This window comes from Mycena indigotica, assembly GCF_014461135.1.
Source record: "Mycena indigotica strain 171206Taipei chromosome Unknown Mind.scaff0001, whole genome shotgun sequence".
NCBI lineage: Eukaryota > Fungi > Basidiomycota > Agaricomycetes > Agaricales > Mycenaceae > Mycena > Mycena indigotica.
This window is the reverse complement of record NW_023503000.1, coordinates 4,905,109-4,923,864: the sequence shown is the minus strand read 5'-3', so window position 1 is coordinate 4,923,864 and position 18,756 is coordinate 4,905,109. Positions and strand designations below refer to the sequence as shown.

The 18,756-nt window shown below is 51.7% G+C and overlaps 8 protein-coding genes across 8 annotated transcripts; 5 read left to right on the top strand and 3 right to left on the bottom strand.

The window, feature by feature from the left end:
* Positions 1-29: 29 nt before the first annotated feature.
* On the bottom strand, positions 30-518 carry MIND_00136500 (uncharacterized protein; the record flags this gene model as incomplete). The annotated part of the gene is made up of 1 exon (XM_037358296.1): positions 30-518. One exon carries the CDS (start codon positions 516-518, stop codon positions 30-32), a length of 489 nt encoding a protein of 162 aa, XP_037226206.1.
* Positions 519-3,182: 2,664 nt separating this feature from the next.
* On the top strand, positions 3,183-5,043 carry MIND_00136400 (uncharacterized protein; the record flags this gene model as incomplete). The annotated part of the gene is made up of 7 exons (XM_037358295.1): positions 3,183-3,347; positions 3,400-3,484; positions 3,532-3,863; positions 3,914-4,081; positions 4,134-4,487; positions 4,534-4,692; positions 4,741-5,043. Exons 1-7 carry the CDS (start codon positions 3,201-3,203, stop codon positions 5,041-5,043), a joined length of 1,548 nt encoding a protein of 515 aa, XP_037226205.1. The 5' UTR covers positions 3,183-3,200.
* A 452-nt stretch (positions 5,044-5,495) lies between these two features.
* MIND_00136300 (uncharacterized protein) lies at positions 5,496-7,196 on the top strand (the record flags this gene model as incomplete). Its single annotated transcript, XM_037358294.1, has 11 exons — positions 5,496-5,578; positions 5,626-5,780; positions 5,835-5,936; positions 5,986-6,228; positions 6,284-6,513; positions 6,569-6,657; positions 6,708-6,736; positions 6,788-6,858; positions 6,906-6,963; positions 7,017-7,114; positions 7,170-7,196. 11 exons carry the CDS (start codon positions 5,496-5,498, stop codon positions 7,194-7,196), a joined length of 1,185 nt encoding a protein of 394 aa, XP_037226204.1.
* Positions 7,197-7,326: 130 nt separating this feature from the next.
* Positions 7,327-9,760, top strand: MIND_00136200 (Zn(2)-C6 fungal-type domain-containing protein; the record flags this gene model as incomplete). Its single annotated transcript, XM_037358293.1, has 10 exons — positions 7,327-7,425; positions 7,477-7,520; positions 7,571-7,701; positions 7,753-8,130; positions 8,178-8,290; positions 8,340-8,386; positions 8,439-8,575; positions 8,621-8,674; positions 8,725-9,406; positions 9,460-9,760. The coding sequence occupies exons 1-10, from the start codon at positions 7,339-7,341 to the stop codon at positions 9,758-9,760; spliced, it is 1,974 nt and encodes a 657-aa protein (XP_037226203.1). The 5' UTR covers positions 7,327-7,338.
* A 1,300-nt stretch (positions 9,761-11,060) lies between these two features.
* MIND_00136100 (uncharacterized protein) lies at positions 11,061-11,490 on the top strand (the record flags this gene model as incomplete). Its single annotated transcript, XM_037358292.1, has 3 exons — positions 11,061-11,073; positions 11,115-11,410; positions 11,461-11,490. 3 exons carry the CDS (start codon positions 11,061-11,063, stop codon positions 11,488-11,490), a joined length of 339 nt encoding a protein of 112 aa, XP_037226202.1.
* A 160-nt stretch (positions 11,491-11,650) lies between these two features.
* On the bottom strand, positions 11,651-12,233 carry MIND_00136000 (SHSP domain-containing protein; the record flags this gene model as incomplete). Its single annotated transcript, XM_037358291.1, has 3 exons — positions 12,073-12,233; positions 11,802-12,021; positions 11,651-11,749 (listed from the first exon to the last, which is right to left on the bottom strand). Exons 1-3 carry the CDS (start codon positions 12,213-12,215, stop codon positions 11,651-11,653), a joined length of 462 nt encoding a protein of 153 aa, XP_037226201.1. The 5' UTR covers positions 12,216-12,233.
* A 2,225-nt stretch (positions 12,234-14,458) lies between these two features.
* Positions 14,459-16,386, top strand: MIND_00135900 (RING-type domain-containing protein; the record flags this gene model as incomplete). Its single annotated transcript, XM_037358290.1, has 5 exons — positions 14,459-14,468; positions 14,518-15,600; positions 15,650-15,697; positions 15,745-16,116; positions 16,163-16,386. 5 exons carry the CDS (start codon positions 14,459-14,461, stop codon positions 16,384-16,386), a joined length of 1,737 nt encoding a protein of 578 aa, XP_037226200.1.
* Positions 16,387-16,742: 356 nt separating this feature from the next.
* On the bottom strand, positions 16,743-17,993 carry MIND_00135800 (uncharacterized protein; the record flags this gene model as incomplete). Its single annotated transcript, XM_037358289.1, has 3 exons — positions 16,743-17,134; positions 17,182-17,350; positions 17,397-17,993. The coding sequence occupies 3 exons, from the start codon at positions 17,991-17,993 to the stop codon at positions 16,743-16,745; spliced, it is 1,158 nt and encodes a 385-aa protein (XP_037226199.1).
* Positions 17,994-18,756: the final 763 nt, after the last annotated feature.

Sequence of the window (18,756 nt, the reverse complement as noted above, 5' to 3'; positions counted from 1 at the left end):
CGAGTTGTCCAAATGACAGATTGTTAGGCTTACGGCCAAGTGGTATTCTCGCAAACCAAGCAAGGAACATCGAAGCCCTTCTCCAGCAACAGTGCATGAATTGAATCAGCGGCTCGGACAGCATTGTCCCTTTCCGGCCCCGCGCGACACGAGTCTGTGCGAACGCCGATGAAGAGATAGGTGGTTGGTGTCGTCAGCTCTTGGGGTGCAGGTGGCGTCGCATGTTCGTGTCGATAGGAGGCGGGATGCAGCGCGTTAACATCCACCCGGCATTTTGTGAGGATCCGGGAAGTCTCAGCACGGATGGCCCCGCCCTGCGCCTCCCAAGCCTCGGGAAATGCACCTCGGCCGAACCCGGTCAGCAAAGGATATTGGGGTTCCCCAGACTCGAAATCGAACTTGTGCTCTGGTTGGATGGGCCGTTGCTCAACATCCGTGCGATAAACGACGTGGCCGTCATTGAAGAAGGCGCATGGGCATTCGTTTCGAGTAGTTTGTTGACGGGACTCAGAGTTCATGACAAAAAAGATCGGCGCATCAATAACGCGTCACAGACATGGAATTGCAGCAAGCTAGAAATGTGGATGCGAATTGTAATACATATCTATAAGAAAACAGTGCAGAAAGAACCAAGGATTACAAGTCAAGGCGAAGGGAAGGGCTTGGATTCGTGCTAGTGTACGCTATGCCGCATGAATGATCAACAATGAACAAGAAAATGTTGCAGAACGACTCACGAGTTCGTGTCTTTCTGCGAACTGATGATTGATGTTTCCGTGGTCGGCGCAGTGGAGTTTCAAAGGACAAACGTGGCATCTTCAGGGAATCAAGGCTAGTGTCCGACGCAAACGCTTCATGAGCAGATCTCTTGGAGGTGAGTCGCCGTTCGAATATTGGACTATCGAGCAGCCCAGGATCGACTAGCCAGGGATTTTCACGCATCCAAGGGAGGGGGCTGAGAATTTTCGCTGGATCGATACCGCGGCTCGGGGTCACTGGCTCGAAATCTGTTGGTGTCTGTCGGAGTAAACGCACGGGGGAGCCCAAGACAGAGGGTTTGGGGAGTTGAGAAGCAGAATCGAGGTTATGGTGGCGAGAAGGGCTCTTGGGTTGAAATGAAGGCGACTGCGAGCGCGGAGGTGACGAGCGAGGAGGCAGTTGGGAGAGTTCGAAGAGTTCAACAAGTGTAGGCTGCGAAACTGACCAGAGATTGACAAAGACATCCGGGTCCGCGGCGGCCAGCGATGAAGCAGAGGTGTGGAGGACATCCATGAGCTGTTGCAGAATATCTTCGTCGTTCAGGGGACGCCGCTCGACTCGCTTTGGCGCAGACTTGACACTTTGGCCACGCAGAGACGAGGACTGGTGGGAAATTGACATGTTCTCTCCGTTTGGGTCTGGGTAATGGGATGAGGTTGGCGTCGCGGTTGGCAAGCGAGATGGAAGCAATGTGGTCGCGGGGTTGTTGGACATCGTACGTGGATTGAAAACAGCGGGCGGGTGGCGGGGAGCTACACGGTATACGTTTTCCATCAAAGGCGTGGTGGTGGAGGTGGTGCTTTTCATTGAAGTGGCATCGTTGATGTCGAATGCAGGATGAAGAGAGCGGGCGAGGGGGGATCCTTTGAAAGGCGCACTGGTGGGCGGGACGTGAAATGTACGAAGATGGCCTGGTCTAGACATAATCAACGTTGGAGAGAGCAACTCTTGAACCCAGAAGAAAGCACGAAACAAGTTGGTCGATGTGACTGGGAAGTGACAGCCGAAGGTTAACTGGAGTTTTAGGGTTAGGGTTATCCACTTTGAGCAGTTTTTATTCTAGCTTCGATTCGAAGGCAAGCCAACGAATAGCGCAAACCGAGCGTTATCATAAGCCGGAAAATGTAGGAATTTGCCAACGTACTTGTACACTAAACAAGGCGAACTTAAATATCCAGTCTAAGCAAGGCAGAACAACGTCCAGGAAGGAGTAGGTGTGGAAGTACAAATAGAAAGGGGCATGGCGATAAGGTCAAATGGTAAGGAGATAAAAGATCTTCACAAGAATGGAGACTCTTCGCACACTGAATGAATATTTGATCAGTAGTTATCGTGTCGCGAGATACTCACTGGTAGGCGGAGCGCTGCGGACCAAATTATTTGTGTCTTGTGGAGAAAACGAATCCGAATGACTTGGACCAAATAAACGCGGTATCTTGGAGGAGGTAGAACTCGAAATCGGAGTGTCCGACGCAAAAGCTTCTTCAGCAGATCTCTTTGAGGTGAGTTTCCGTTCGAATATTGGACTGTCTAGCAAGCAAGGATCCACTAGCCAGGGATTTTCACGCATCCAGGGAAGGGGGCTAAGAATGTCGGCCTGATTGATTCCACGGCTTGGGGTCACTGGCTCAAAATCTGTGGGTGCTTGTCGGAGAAGACGGACCGGAGAATCGAGCACAAAGGTTTCGGGGAGTCGAGAAGCAGCATCTGTCGTTTCGAGGCTGTGATTGGAGGAAGAGTTTCGGCGGGAAGACGGAGACGAATGCGACCGGATAGATGACGTTGGACGGAATGGCACGATGGGAGGTAGTTTGTTGAGTTCAGCGAGCTCAGAAGATGAGGGCTTAGCAATTGACCAAAGGTTGACGAAGACGTCTGGGTTCTCTGACGCAGATGATCGAGCAGTGTCAAGCGATTTCACAGACGGGGTCGAGACATCCTGATTGTCGGTCTTCTTGCTGTGCTCTGAGGCGACTTCATGGTTGCTTGAGAATTCGGGGTCGGCTCGCCGCGGCGTCAGCCTCAGAAAAACGCGATTGCCACGACAGATCGACGTCACTGTCATTGAGAGGTTTTCCTTGTTTGAGCGACTGGTCGTGGTTGTCGTCGGGCGTGTCAAAGCGCGTGAGGCTGGAAGGTCCAAGACTGGTGGCGAGAAGGATGGGAGTGGGGAATAAACGTTTGGGGTCATCGTTGCGCTGTTGTTGTTGACTCGATTCTTCTGCGAGAGGTTGGATAGTTTGGTGGGCTCATGATTTCGCTCATTCAGATTGGTGAGAGGCCGAAAAGGGGATTTTCCATGTGTCGCGGGGGGCTGCTGGGTGGAAGGACGGAGGGGATTGGGCAAGGACATGGAGGCAAAGAGCAACCCTGAGCAACCTAGCGTGATGGGTTCGTGTGACAGCCGTGCCTTTCTTTGCAGAACGCCCACAACAACCAAAATGCTGCCTCTAGATCTCCTTCCTTTGGTCTTGGATCACATTAGCGAAGATCGCACAACGTTGCTCAAATGCTTGCTGACGAACAGCCAATTCAAGCGGGCGACAGCAAGTATTCTCTATTCACAAGTTGTCCTGCGACCAAAATATGTAAAACGATCTCAACAAACATCGCAACAGCAAACTAACATTAAGGAGCTAGGGCCAAACAACTGGCATACTCGACCGTCTGCTCTCAGCAACACTGCATTGTTACGCACCATTCGTTCACTCGTTCAGCGTTCAAGGTGTGTAGCATCATCTTCTTTAACCCACGACTGACTTTCTTCTGGAGGCCTTTTGTTAGAGAATGTGGTGGCATCTTTTCCGATTGCAGAGACGTTGCTGGCCGCTATCAAGGCATTTGTCAACCTGAAAACCTTAGAACTTGTCCCGGATATATATCCCGATGATTTCTTCACACCAATTCTTCAACAAGCGCTTGAACTCTCGTCTCTCCAGATATTAAGGGTCAACTCATCCTGCATGAGTGAGGCAGATTCTGCTATTCTTGCCAACCTGGTTCGCTTGCGCGTCTTGGAACTGCGAAGTCCAACACGAGCCATTTTGAATATTCTGCCAGACTGGCTCACGAAGATGGATCAACTCACGGAACTCCATCTCACCGTAAGCTTCTTTATCTCTATCCGCGTCCTACGATTAATCTGATATTGAAGAGTAATTGCGGCTCTGTAACTCCGGGAGTTCTTCGCCAGCTTGTTCCATTGCTACAAAACGTCACAGCAATAGCTTTGGGACTATCATACTCCATTATTGACGACGATCTGCTCGAATTTCTGGGAAGTCTCCCCAATCTAAAGAGTGCGCAACTGCAACATTATCTGGTATGATTTGGTGCTTTCCCCTCTTCCCCGTGCTAACATTGAAGACATCTAGCAATATAAACGGCCAGCGAACGAACTCGAAATGCGTCAATTGCGCTCTCTAACCGTCCTTTATAATTATATTGGCCATGCCGAGAACATGGACCGTTTCTGTAACTGGGTTTGTCGTGTGATCACTGGTGCACCTATCGAACACGTCAAACTATGTTGCGACGAATACGAAGAGTCTTCTTTAGCGCCTAGGACCTTTGATACCCTGCTGAAGGATCTTGCCTCCGCAAACTACGAAACCCTCCATACCCTCGATCTTGGTGGTTGGCTTGTCAGCGTCGACGCTGTCTCGTTGTTCCTCGAGAAATGCAAACACCTAGAAGAGTTCTCTGCGGCGTTGGACCAGCCAGGTTTTGTGCGTTTTAGAAGTATTCTTATACTTTCCAGCTCACATTTACCAGGAAGGATTCGAACGTCGTGTGTCGACAATGACGTGTCTACATACTTCAGTACTCAAAATTTATGCCGGAGCAGGCTTGACCACCATTGAGAATGCTGAGCGTATAATGAAGAAGAGTGTCGCGCTACGGAGGCTGTCGCTCAATGAGTTGAAAACGGAGGTTTGTACTCTGATGAACAACTCTTAATATTCCCTAACAGCCCGACAGGGTTCATGGGTCTCGCACAATGGCGAAACACTGTTCGTAGTTCGGGAAATTGAGCAAGACGTCGAAGACCTTCCGGATGGCTCTATCGCCACCGATTCCACCGACAGAGAAGATTCACCAACGCCTGATTTGGATAATATTGTCAGGTCTTCTGGCATTATTATGGGTGCAATCTTGGAAGAGGAGGAGGATGAGAACGAGTATGATATGCCGAAAGGAATCCCTTTGAGGGCACAACTTACGCTCGAGGACTGGTTGGCCGAGATGAATCCGGAGTCAACGAGTGAGATAGTAAGTGAATAGAGAAGGGTTTTCATGGGCCCAGATCTCGAAGGACTGGCGATGAAGTGACAGCACGGGCTTGTGAGATGATTCTGACGCGTGCTCGTAGGCTCTGCCTAGTAACTTGAGGCCGAGTAAGTACTAGAGTCTAGTAATCCGGTCCCTGGCAATTGTTAACAGAAATTTAAATCTCTAAGTGAATGGTTTTGGACCCTACAATAATATGTGAGGAAACCTCTATGAGAAAACACGCCCTCTACAGGCTGTAAGTATCTGTAACGAAACGAGATCAGAAATTATCTAGATGTCACGATGTGACCCTTACTACTACTACGATAACATGACTTGACGCGTCCACCTCAACTTGGATCTGAGACTCGATCCGCGCTGTCTCCAGAATGGTATAGAAACCTCGCCCCAGCTCAAATCCTCCTTGTCTCTTACCCTCATCTCGAGTCCTCGTTCACCGCGCAATGTTCGCCTCCAAAGCCGCGTCGTTCTTCACCCTTGTGGCCGTCGTAACGACGGCCACAGCCAGCGAGCACGGCTCCTTCAAGTGTGTCTTCTCGCTAAGCTGCCTTATATCAGGACTGACATTCCTAGCAATCGGGCCCACGACATCTTTCTTCGTGCGGCGCCTTGTGCTGCGGGAAGCTACGCCAACTCTGCTGGGGTATGCACTCCTTGCGAGCCCGGCAACTACTGTGCTACCGCTGGCGCGAGCAAGAAGCAATGCAACAGCGGCACGTACCAACCAGGTGACGATTTCTTCCTTTCTCGCCATGCGTCTTTTCACTCATACTCCCTCCCAGCCTCTGGTCAGACCTCGTGTATCCCCGCCACGAACGGTAGCTATGTCCCCAACAATGGAGCCACGTCTTCAACGCCATGCGCTGCCGGAAGCTATCAGCCCCGTGCGTATGAACGTCTCGCTTAATGGCTTTTGACTTAATCTTATTGTAGGCGCTGGTCAGAACTTCTGTTATGGTGCCCCGTCTGGTCGTTTTGCTAGCCAGCCTGGGATGAGAGGCGTCTGCGGCGCGTGCTGTGGCTGGACGACTACCCAAACCAACTACAACACGGGCGTGGTCAAATGCTCGGGTTCGACTCCGTTTTCTGGTCGTGCTTCTGGCTCGGGTTGTGTTTCGACGCGTCAAGGTTGTGACCCAGTTGCGACTTGCGCGCAGGCAGCGAATGGAGCTTGCCGTGAGCCGCCTTTCCTCAGGCTTTTACTTGCGCTGAGCTGACGCGTATTCTTTAGCCGACCAATCATTCGAATTCGTCGGGCCGGCCCCAACACCGTTGTCAAGAGTGATCCAAGTCTTCAACACTAACACCAACGCTCCGTTGGGTTACGTTTCACAGACCCAAGGAACATATGCTGCCTACGGTCTTTTCGTGATCGATGCCGACCCAGCCAACGCCATCCTCTTCGACATTCAATTAGACCCATCTCTGCAGAGTGGAAGTCAGCTGAATATCAAGGCCACGGTTCGTAATTTGTAGCACTGTCTTCTTCATCTTTCCCCTGATACGGTTGGGTCAGACAACGACATATGCTGCCACTTATCCGTTCATGGGAGGTATCGTTGGGGTGGCGTCTGACTCGAACGACTTTGCATCTGGAAGCTCAAAGTAAGTGTCAGCGGGCGTTGACTTGTAATTTTATCAACACTCGCCAACAGCTATGCATATGTTCAAGGCACTTCTCAGAGTACGAACCTTGATGTCTCTTGAGGATTTGTTTTCTAACACAACATGACAGCGTCTCCGAATGCTCCCCCTCAAAGCGTCCCCAACTCCTTCCCATCGCCCGCGAGCTCTGAATCTGCCATTGTTCGTCACTGTTGCGCTGATTATTCCTTCTGATTGAAATGTCCCAGTGGTCCTTTGATCGCACATCACTGGTCGTCCAACCGGTCTGGGTCAATACCGATGGAAGTAAGCCTCTTGAGCCTTGCAGACCGCGAACCATAATGATATTCCCTTCTTAGCCAAACCAACAACGTTCCTGATGTACGTGGATCAAACCACTTCCATCGCGATAACCGGAGACGTGCAAGCGTTTTCTGACCGCTTTGGTGGCGCTTCGGTGAGTAGCTCGTGTGTTTGAAGCCATTCATTCTCTCTAAATCGAGGATTTTTAGGCAATTTACTTCAAATATATCCCTTAGATGTTGATTAGATACCTTGACGTGTAGTTTTCGGGCTGGATGAGGGTTTTATTGGGACCATGTTATCTTATCTTTCCCGTGACTTTTGTGAGCCATTTCCGATCATTCTGCGCTTGTCATTCCGCTTCAATCACATTCCATCATGCCCTCTTCCAACGACAACTTGAGCTCAAAGAAGCTACCGGCCTGTGACTCCTGCAAGGCCAAGCGAGTCCTCTGCCATCCTCAGGTAGTTCTTTTGTGTTTAGCTTCTTCTGACCAGTGAATGCAGTTCCCCTAGCCGGATGGCCAGTCTTGTCCCCGATGTGTAGAGAAGCAAATATTGTGCGTGGTCTTCAATCGTTCGCTCATTCGCAACTCAGTGTTTGAGAAAGATGCAAAACGACGTATGTACGACGAGGCAGACCCAAGAAAGCTGAACCCTCCTCCCAACTCTCTGTCACCCCTGCCGATCCAGCGGTTGCTTTGCTGTCCAATACCGAAGTCGTGAAACATCTATTCAAATGTGTGCACGTTTGTCTACCTTCCTACTTACTCGTCTCACTGTCTAGTCAAGGCTTTACCAAACTCGCTGAACATTGTCATGCCATGTTCCTCGACCTCCAGTTCGAGAAAGTCCTCACTGCAGCCTCCTGGCGGCTTGATCTTCTGCAGCCGCAGGCTTCGGCCCTTGCCCATTGCATATGTGCCGTCGCTGCGACGATGGCTTTCCACCCAGACATTCTTGGCTCCGACCTAGAACTGCCGGAGTCCCTTGCCGATACCGTCTTTTTCATTCCTGGCAACGATTTTCGTGCGTATGGCGCTCGGCGGGCCCATTCTTGTCGAATATTATACGAGCGGGCCCTGCGTGTTGCCACAGAGTCGTGTGTGCAGGCAGAGCCCTCAAAGTACAACACTTTGTCGTGTTTCTTGTTGGACTCTCTTGAAGATTGTGCGCGAGGGGTCTTTCATAGTGGCTCACAACTGACGTTTTTGAAGACGTGGAATCAAGCTCAAGACCATGGGCCGCGAGCTATGTCTCCCATTATCGCACTTTTTTGTCGGCACTGCTGGACACCCAACCAGACAGACCACTGTGGGAAGGTTACCTCGTGAGTGCTAGAATCGTTTTTTATCTGACTTGTACTTATCAAACTACAGCTTTCAGAGTCCCTGCGAGCAGTAATCCATCGAAAACCCGTTCTTATGTCAGTGTTCCGTTTAATATAGTCTTTCTTTGAGGTTTAATGGGTATTGTAGAACACTTGCCGACCAGCTTTCCGTTTCTCAAGGACCACCACGCACCTTGGAATCACTCCTGGAAGCTAGTCGTCAAGAAGCGGTATCGCCGTCGCTCAAACACCGCTCACATTTTGCTCTTGAATGTATCCGCTCATGTAGGGTCATTTGAAAAGCATTCATCATTTTCTGACTTGATTTAGTCGTTTACTACACAACGAAGCTTTGTCGGGACTTTTACGAAAACATCTCAGGCGGTTTGTTTCTCTCATAACCTGAGCAGTCATTTTACTAAAACGTGGATTAGATTATGCCAGACGACAACCCATTTCCGATGTTGCCTTGCGAGATACCATCGAAACGCTTACCTCCATGCAGGCGCTCATTTCCTTCTGCTTCAGCGATATGAACTTCCCCAATCAAGCAGCATTGCAACAGCTGACGGAAGTGTCGCGGCAAACCCAACGTCCGGAAACATCACACAGCGTTCGCACATGTGCGTTCGCGATGTCCATTATGTTCGCTGCAATGGCTTTGACTCTTCATACGGAGCTCGAGAAGAGAGCGAATGAAAACCCCGCATACGAAACAATTGCCGCGCCACCCTCTGAATCGACTACTTCAAACAAGTCTATCCACTCCCATTTGACCCAATCGTCTTGGGCGTCTGTCCGCACTTTTTTCCGAACTCATAACCCCACCTCCACCCACCTCCATTCCACACAATCGCCATGGACGTCATCCCGCATTGCCTTCCTACGGTCTCAGGCACACGATCTTGTCCTGAGCGCATTACCGGACCTGCGCCGCGTCCTGATGTTGCAGGACTTCCCCCTTCATGGCTTGTCTGCTATGTGGACAAATATCATGGGCTGGGCAGAGTTTTGTATCGAAGAGGCTGACCGCGCCAGAGGCTTGGCTGGTCTAGGCGGGACACCGAATGCACGCGGAGAGGTCAGCATCGAAGAAACTGTCTCAACCTATGAACAGTGTGTTTGTTGACTTTTATTGCGACGTTTCTCTGATATGTGGTTGTTGCTAGTATTCTTCACTGGCTCAAAGGCCTCGGGTACACTCATTCCAGCGCGCGGCTCGACACGCTCATCACGCGGATGGAGGCGCACCTGACCGCGTATCGCCAGGCGTCGCAGAGTCCTCCTGACCTGGGCGACATGTCGATGTCGATGTTTACCGAGCCTGCTGGACGGGAGCTGTTTTCTGCTGCGGACCCTCAGATTGACCTGGAGATGCTTGCGCGCTCTGGGACGGACATGTCTTTCTTACTGGACAATTGGATGGCGATCCAGAGTGGGTCGCACGCACATATGAATATGCAGATGTAAGCTGTTATCGGGTGGGGACAAAAGTAGATCTTATTGTAGTCCTGATTCGTATAATTTAGAGTAGCACTGTTCTTATTTTGTTGCTAGCAAGACAAGGTTCAAGCTGGATATATTTCTGTGCGTAGACTACCTGGTAACACAAGGACCATAATTGTCACACGAAGCTCTCACATCTTGCTCTTCGCCTCCATGTCCTGGCCCACTCCCCTTCGTCCTTCCACCCAGCAGCCCCCCGCGACCCACGGAAAACCTTTTTCTCGGCCTCTCACCAATCTCAATGAGCTAAATCATGAGCCCACCAAACTATCCAACCCCTCGCAGAAGAATCGAGTCAACAACAACAGCGCAACGATGACCCCAAACGTTTACCCACCACCCCCATCCTTCTCGCCACCAGTCTTGGACCTTCCAGCCTCACGAGCTTTGCCGAGCCCAACGACAACCACAACCAGTCACTCAAACAGGGAAAACCTCTCAATGACGGCGACGTCGATCTGTCGTGGCAATCGCGTTTTTGTGAAGCTGACGCCCCGGCGAGCGGACCCCGAATTCTCAAGCAACCATGAAGTCACCTCAGAGCACAGCAACAATCAGGATGTCTCGACCCCGTCTGTGAAACCGCTAGACACTGCTCGCTCATCTGGGCGCGGCGAGAACCCAGACGTCTTCGTCAACCATTGGTCAATTGCTAAGCCCTCATCTGAGCTCGCTGAACTCAACAAACTATCTCCCATCGTGTCATTCCATCCAACGTCATCGATGCAGTCGCATTTACCTCTTTCTTCTCCTCAAAGCTCTTCCTTCAATCACAACCTCGAAACGATAGATTCCGCTTCTCAATCCCCAGATACCACTCTTGTACCCGGTTCTTCAGCCCGTGTTCTCCGACAAGTACCGGCAGTTTTTGAGACAGTGACCCCGAGGCGTGGAATCAATCAAGCTGGCATTTTCGGTCCCCATCCCTCTTGGCTAGTCGATCCTCGCTCGCCGGATAGTCCAATGTTCGAACGGAAAATCACCTCAAAGAGATCTGCTGATGAAGCATTTGCGTCGGACACGAGTTTTACTTCCTCCAAGATACCGCGTTTGTTTGGTTCCAGCCATTCGCATTCGTTGGCTCCGCAAGACACAGAGAATTTGGACCGCAGAGCCCCGCCTACCAGTGCGTACCTCCTTCACTGTTGGCGGCACCTAAACTCACCCCTACCAAAATAAATCGCAGCTCCCTTTACTGCAGCTCCCTTTACTGCACCGTCTCCTGCTCCAGCTCCTTGTCACTGCTCTTTAACTACGCCCTTCAATGGCCGGCCGAGGTTCCGCAAGTTCGAGTCGGTCAACTCTAGAATCTACTCAGGTCCAACACCCTCTCCCACAGCACTACTCGCATCGTTTTATTCTTCTAGACACGACGATCTCGACTTCCATATCAAGGAGATGGTTGCAATTATCCTTGGTCCCACTCCCTCTGAAGTGTTCGTCAACCCCCAGTCCATCTCTCAACCTTCGATCGATGAATCCGCCAACATACCCCCTGCGGCTCACCTGCACCAAATGCAAGCCGACTCGGATGCGCTGTTGGAATCTGAGCTCACCTGGGCTGATTCTATTCAGGCAAGTCCCAGTGGCATCGTCTACCAGTCGTCCGTTCATGTAGGTGCTTTACGATGCGACCACTCCTCTTATTGATCTTTCTGGTACAGCCTTTCCAACCAAGTCACACAACGAAGTAGTACGAGCTAGATTTTAAGGGCGCTTGATGCGTGGACAGTACAGCAGGATATGTACAACGATTTTGTTGAGAAATGCATCGGTATTCTTTCCGTATGACTACAAAAATGTTGAGGAAATGATACAGTCCGTTATCATAACAGTGTCCAATTCGGAGACCCTTCAAGCAATTGTGATCTTCTTCGGCGTCTGCTCAGCGGCGGTCTTTGGGAAAGTGACCGTCAGAACACCGTTGTCCATGCTGGCCTTGATCTCCTCCTCCTGTACGACATCGTCAACACCCAGCTCTTTTCTCGAATAGGAGGAAACTCACCTTGACGCCGTTGGGCAGCTGGAGCGTGCGCGAGAACTTGCCAAAGCGGCGCTCGCGGATGGCATACCCGTCCTTTTCGTGCTCCTCCGAAATTTTGGACTCGGCGGAGATACGTAGACGGCCGGGGGAGGTCTCGATGTGGACGTCCTCCTTTTTAATGCCGGGCAGCTCGAAGGTGGCGGTCACGGTGTTGGAGGCGGCGTTTTCGTGGAGGTCCATCCTGCAATACAGGTTAGTAACCTAAACTTCCAGGTAGTAGCTGAGGACGTACTTGGGCCTGAATGCCTGAACAGCGTCGATATGTTCAGCGGTGGGCCGCACAAGCTGGCTGTTGTGGTTGTTGGTGCGAGCGCGGAAAGCGTCGTCGAAGAGGCGCTCAAAGTCGGTGAAGGGGTCGTAGTAGAAGACAGACATTGTCGTTGTGCTTGTGCTTGTGTTTGTGCTGGCGGTGGACAGCGGCGACGAGGGTTTTTATACGTCGCCAGCGACTTGCTCGAACATTCGGTGGCCAAGTTGGGTCATGTTGCTAGAATATTCTCGAAAAATAGCTTGATGGTCATAGTCTTGCAGGCCGACTCGGAGGAGCTGGGTCGAGTACTCGGAAAGACTGTCCCGAAGCAGGACGACAGTGGATATCCTTGTTGCGGGTCAAGAGTGGTAAAAAGTTCAGATGGTCACGGGACCCCGGCCCGGCCATCGCATCCTTGCACCAAACTTCCATCTCGTTCAACAAAGCAATCGTCGTCATTCATACCGACTGCGCCCCTCCTAAAATTCAAACGCAAGCTCTTACCTTTTTCTCGTCCCAGTTGTCAAGTTTCAGACGCTTATGCAAAACCTTCGTAACCCACATCCATTCAGCAACACACTGGCATACGGCGTAGGCTGCGCGTCGCTTCGGGCCATTGCAAGAGAGTGGAGTTGTCACCACGTTGATGGACGACTCACAACGCCATCACGTCGCCGTGGCCTGGATTTTTCTAAATCCAAGATCCACTCTCGTGAAATATTATGGCCAGCAAACGATTCAGTCAAAAAAGCATTGTTTACAGATTTTTGACACACACGGGCCTCTCTCTCTTTGGCCTCCTACTGACCGCTACTCTCTTCCGCTCTCGTGCCATCGACCCACTGTCCATCGCACGTTCCCACTTGATCAACCTCTCTTTCCAAGAAAGTATCCTTGGCCCTCGTATATTTGTCACTTGGACTACCATCTTCTCGGTCTCGATGTGCTCGAGTTTGCTTCCGAGAAAGGGAACCACTATGGTGCATGAAACTGACTGTGCGATAGACTCCACTCTTCAAAACTCTTGTTGTTGGACTTTTTTACCATTTTTGGGGACGGCGCATTCTACCTGGCTCCCGAACAGACATCGCTTTCAACTTCCAATCACAGTGCGGCCATGAAGTTGAATCATCATGAACGTTGACCGTCATCTACCCGTAAAATTGAAGGCTATTCCTCATGCATGAGCATCAATCGCTGCTGTTAGTGATGCTCATACCCGTCGCACGGAAAGATCTAACCCAAGATTTCATTGCAACACTAGCTCCAGCCATTGTAAAATTCGGGACTGACGTATTTCGTGGTAAACCGGATAACTTTCCGACGGGACGGTGAGGCAACACCGGCTTACAATGACATTGTGTTTAGAATGATACTTATTACAGCTGTTTTCAAAATAGTTGGCCACGGCCCGATTTTTCGTCACACATCAAAATTTGCACAAAATTGGTGGTCCGAGATTGTGGAGGCTTGTTCTCACTCAAAACCATGTATTCCTCTGTAAATTTTAGCATATTCCGAATCTACTCGACGAGCCGGACCCAACGGTGTGGCCTACTGGCCACCTACATGAGCATTCTGTCTCGCAATTGAGGAGGTTTGACGGATATCAATGCTTGGACCAAATACTTGTATTCTCCAAAAGCAGGGTGGCTGGCAGCCCAAACGACAAACCAGGAGATTTTAGGGTGTGAATTGAGAGCTCCGAGAATGTTGGCGGCCATAGACAGGTGAGAAAGGTGCCGAAATGGATCAAGGTCAAGAGGAGGGACAGCAGAGCTGTTCGCGGAGACTAGATAAGGCCAGCCTACGGTTCACAATCATTTGCAGAAGCTTCATACTCACTAATAAACCATATATCTGTCTTTTCTAAGTCAAAAGCTATTGTGTTATAGAGGAATGGAAAAAACCACGCTGAAAATCAGGTGAGGCAAGAGATCAGTCATATCTGGGTATCTCCTCATGTAGGCCACACCGTTGGGTCCAGTTCGTCAAGTAGATTCCAAATATGCTAAAATTTATAGAGGAATACATGGTTTTGAGTGAGAACAAGCCTCCACAATCTCGGACCACCAATTTTGTGCAAATTTTGATGTGTGACGAAAAATCGGGCCGTGGCCAACTATTTTGAAAACAGCTGTAAACCAAACGCTGTTCGGTGCCACTTGCCATACTAGTGACGTACTGTAGCTGTAGCAAGAAAATATAACCAAGTTAGAGCACCCTCGGACTGCGCAGGACTCTCAGAGGCCCAAATTTCGGCAGCTTCGGGCAATTTTTGTCAGCACTGAGCGTCAAGGATAACGCCGTCGGTGACTAAAATTATCTTTGTCACACAGACTTCACAGCATCTTCCTTCTTAACCGCGATGGCCTGGTGTAAGAGCAGTCGCTATTCTGCGGCCAGGCGTGCTAACGATGGCGACAGACCACGCTCAATTCTCTGCCCGTCGACTTGGGCCCACGTTTACGCAAAACCCGGTGGGGCTGACCACGCTTGGCCAAACGGACCCCAAACCAGCGACGGGCACCCCCGACTCCCTCTTTGGACCGAACATTGGACCCATCCAGCCAGGGCCTGCATGGACAACAGCAGCCACCCAGCCAAAGCGACTTGTCGAGCCAGACGAGCTGACGACGGATACCGTCCGGACATGGATCGAGAAATCCAAGCTTCCCACGACACCGACAACGACGCTCCAGGCACTCGTCAACCTTCGTCGGCCGACTTTGCGGCTTTCGCCAGTCGCTGCTGCCCCCGGATTGCGCTTGCGTGACGCCCCCCACCTCCTCGAATTTTCGTTCGACTGTGCATCAGCGCAATGTGGAGTACATGTCCACGTCCATCTCCCTTCAACCCATCCAGATGCCCCCGCCCACGGTGGCTCACTCAGAGTCTTCGAAGCCGTTGTTCAGGGTGGTTTTGGCCGGACTCTAGGGCCTAGTGATGCTGCGATCATAGAATTGGCCCGGTTCGAGAGAATCCCGGCAAACACGACCACAAATACTCTCGCTGTTCCCGCGGTACCTGCAAATACCACAGCTCCAGCTACTGCACCCGAAACAGCTGCCACTCGCAGAAGATTCACTCCCTTCCGCTTGCGTCGTGGACAAAGAGAAGTCAGAGCCGCTCCCACTGGTGCTGCCGTCGCGGTTGTCGACACAGGCGATAAGAAGGGCGATGCTGCCGAAGAGGAGGATGACGGCAAGGGTGTTCGTGTGACCATAAGGCTTGTCGCTTTGGATGCAGAAGGCCACGAGTTGGATGCACCGAACGAGCATACCGTTTATCTTGTGGTTGGCCGTCTTGGTGCCGTGCCCATTCCTCCCACGGCTACGACCACGGAAACACCCGCAGAAGACACTGAAGCTAAAGACGCAGACGGCGAAAATGATAATACGCCAGACCCTGATGGTCGGCCATGGCTTGTTCGCGTCGTCAAGCGAGAGGCCACTATCGGGCCACACACATTCCATTTGCATGAAATTTATGGCCTCAGTAGTGCGGCAGGTGCGTATTGCCGCTGCTCGCTACCTTGTTACTAATTTCGGTTGTTTAGCAGCCACTCCAACGCCCGCGGCCACTCCTGTGACATATCCGCCTCAGCGTTAGTTTCCGATCTCCAGTCTTTGTTTTTCTCACTCTTATTTCCAGCTGCAGCGGATGAGCCTCCCGAACGTGAATGTTTGCTCTGTCTAAGTGCTCCTCGTGAAGTTGTTCTCCTTCCGTGTCGCCATCTGGTCGCATGTCGTCCTTGTGCTGTCAACATGGTCGAATTTGGCGCTGGTGGTGCAATCGCACCAGAAGAAGCTCCCGCGCCGACACCGGCTCCGGCTTCCGCTCCGACTCCCGCTGAAGTACCGCTCCCGCCAGACAACGAAGGCGAAGCAGAACCCGCCGAGGCCTCCCCGGCTGATAATGCTACACCCGTTCCAGCCGCAGCTACAACCGCTGCTCCTGCTCCCGTCGTCACAACCAGGAGGAAGCGCAAGGCCAAGGGCTGGTTCTGCCCCGTCTGCCGCCAACGTTAGTAATGTTCAACAGATAAACGAAGCTCATCCCATTTGCACAGCTTATACCTCTCTCCTCCGGATCACCACCAGCCCGCCACCGCCGGCCGATGCCGCCCCGACATCCCCGACTACACCCGCGGTGGCTCCTCCAATGGCGCCAGCAGCGATTGAGGAAGCCAATTCGAATGGGGGCGGGCTGTTGAGCGGTTTGCGGCCCGCGTTTTTGCGCGGCTTGTCGATTCGCGACCGGGCACCGCCGAGAGATGTGGAGGCGCAGGCGTAGGCTGTTGTATATGACTTGTAAAGTGGTGTAATCGTAGGAAGGCGGACTGTGAATATTATGTATTTATCCTGCTTTTTTTCCTGCGATTTTGGTGGAGGGAATGTCTCATCAATGATACCATCAGATTACAGTGATGGCGGCGATTTTGACTTGTTCCTCCTTCGGAGCGATTGGAAGACATACGAGAATAACGAGACATCCTCTAGAGCCAGCGACTGTAATCAGTGACAAGGTTTGAGACGACCTTGTTCTGCTGGGTGGTTTTACTGACCAGTCTCGAAGTCGGATATGATTACATGCTCTGTACATACGTTATATATGTTATGCTACAGCCCAACCAAGTCCCAATAAATAGTCTAAGGAATGTGTAGTAGGAGCGTCAAAAGGGAAACGAGTGCGAGCGCCAGCCACTGTAGCGCCAAGGGTGCACGTGCTGCGCTGCTCTGCTTCGGCGCGAGCGTCGCATAGGCCGGGCCACAGTCGGCGACGGCGATCTTGGCCGCATTGGGGTATGTGGTCTTGAGGCTGCTCTGCGTGTCCAGGGCGCTGTAGTACAGCGTCATGAGGCTCTTGGTGCATGCAGAGCAAGAGGCGATGGTGTTGTTGGGCATGTTGACGCCGAGCGGGAGGGAGTAGAAGTACGTGTCGGAGGGGTTGGAGTTGTGGACCGCGTCGAGGTAGCAGTATGAGTTTGTCGCGGGGTTGATGAGGCAGGCCGCGGTCCGCATGAGGCCATATGCGTGCAGCGCTGGAGGAGTTATTAGGTCAGTCATTCTGGTGGTAGAGAAAGCATACCAATTTGGGCGTTGACTGCCATACTGTTTTGGTCCTTCAGGTCTGCAGCACACGCCGATTCAAGCGTCGTCGAAAACCACGCCATATTGGAGGCGCATGAATTCGCATCCGTGTTGGTGTTGCACGTTCCCCAAACCAGCGTGTTCAGGTAGTTCAAGTTTGATTGGGCCTGCATGAAGTCAAAAAAACCCATCGTACGAAGCGCCAAGACGCACCGAAATGAACGCATCGGATGCTTGAAGCAGGAAAGAAAACGGGCGGCACGACCGGAACGGCGCGGTATTCGTCATGTTTTGGAAGAAATTGAAGCACGACAGACTGGAGAAGTTCTGGCTCAGCCCGGAGTCGAATGGCTGCGGAAAAGGACTGGGGAGCGTTGGCGGTGCATTTGGGACGGGGGGCACTGTTTGCTGGGATGGAGGGCCTGTTGGATTGGCGTTCGCGGCAGAATTGGAAGAAGAGGGGGTGGAGAAGACGTTGGAGAGTGAGCCTGACGGGACCGATGCAGCCCGACCCACGCGTTCATGTCTTCTCCATGTTTCCTGCTGCGAGAAAACTTGAGGAACTCGGCTTTGCGAAAGGTATCCGCCATGGACAATAGCAACAACAAGAGCGAGTGGGATCAGAAAAACGGGCCACCTAGGCCATCTTCGCCTAGAGGAAGAAGGGTATTGCGGGACGTCGATGGATGTGGCAAGCGGAGGGGGTAAGCCAGGAGATGGTGGGGGCGTGAACATGAAAGGGAGTAGGCGGCCTCCGACGACGCGAAGCCCAAATCTCACATGTGCATCAGCATCAGGCACTGTAAGCATTTATTCCCGGGCAAGTTCACGTTAGACAGACGCGACACTGTCAGACGGCGCTACCATTCACAGGCGCTGGGCGCCCCCCCCCCAAAAAAGTTCATCCCAACACACTAATAGGTATAACTGAGACTCATCGGCACGTAGAATGTCGTCTGAACATACGAATTCCGATCCCCAAAATTGAATCTGCGAGCAAATCACACGGCTCCGGTGGTTTGCGTTCCTGTTGGCTGTTCCAACTTGGCAGGTGATCTTCTTGTCGAAGATTGAAGGGCGAAAGAAGTCAGATAGTAGTCAGATGTGCCGCCGCCTGAGTCTTGTGTCGTTGGTTCTTGCTGTCCTCGGTCTGACAAGACGCTAGCCGTTATTACTGAAAATGTTGAATGCCCAGTTTCTGAGTGGCGCGTACTTGCGGGTTGGCCGGCGGGAGGTCTTGTCATACACTTGAAACGCCGTCGCTGGTCGGGCATTCAGTGAGAAGGCGCACAATTGAATCAATGATTGGCCACACCTGCAGACGGGTCTGGGCCCTCTCGTGAAAAAGATATCGGATCCGGGTTTGATTCGGCGCTCAAAATGTTGGTATGTAGCCCACCTGTTCAGCTAGCTCGAACAGCATTGACACGAACGGCCAATCGAACATTGACAAGTGTATCGCTGGCCGGAGCGCCAATAGCCCACTACGACTTGTGGAGCTGGTCAACAAGAAAGTGGCACGTGCACCATCAGTCAGAGCATCATGATGATCATGAGTCACATTCCAAGTTGA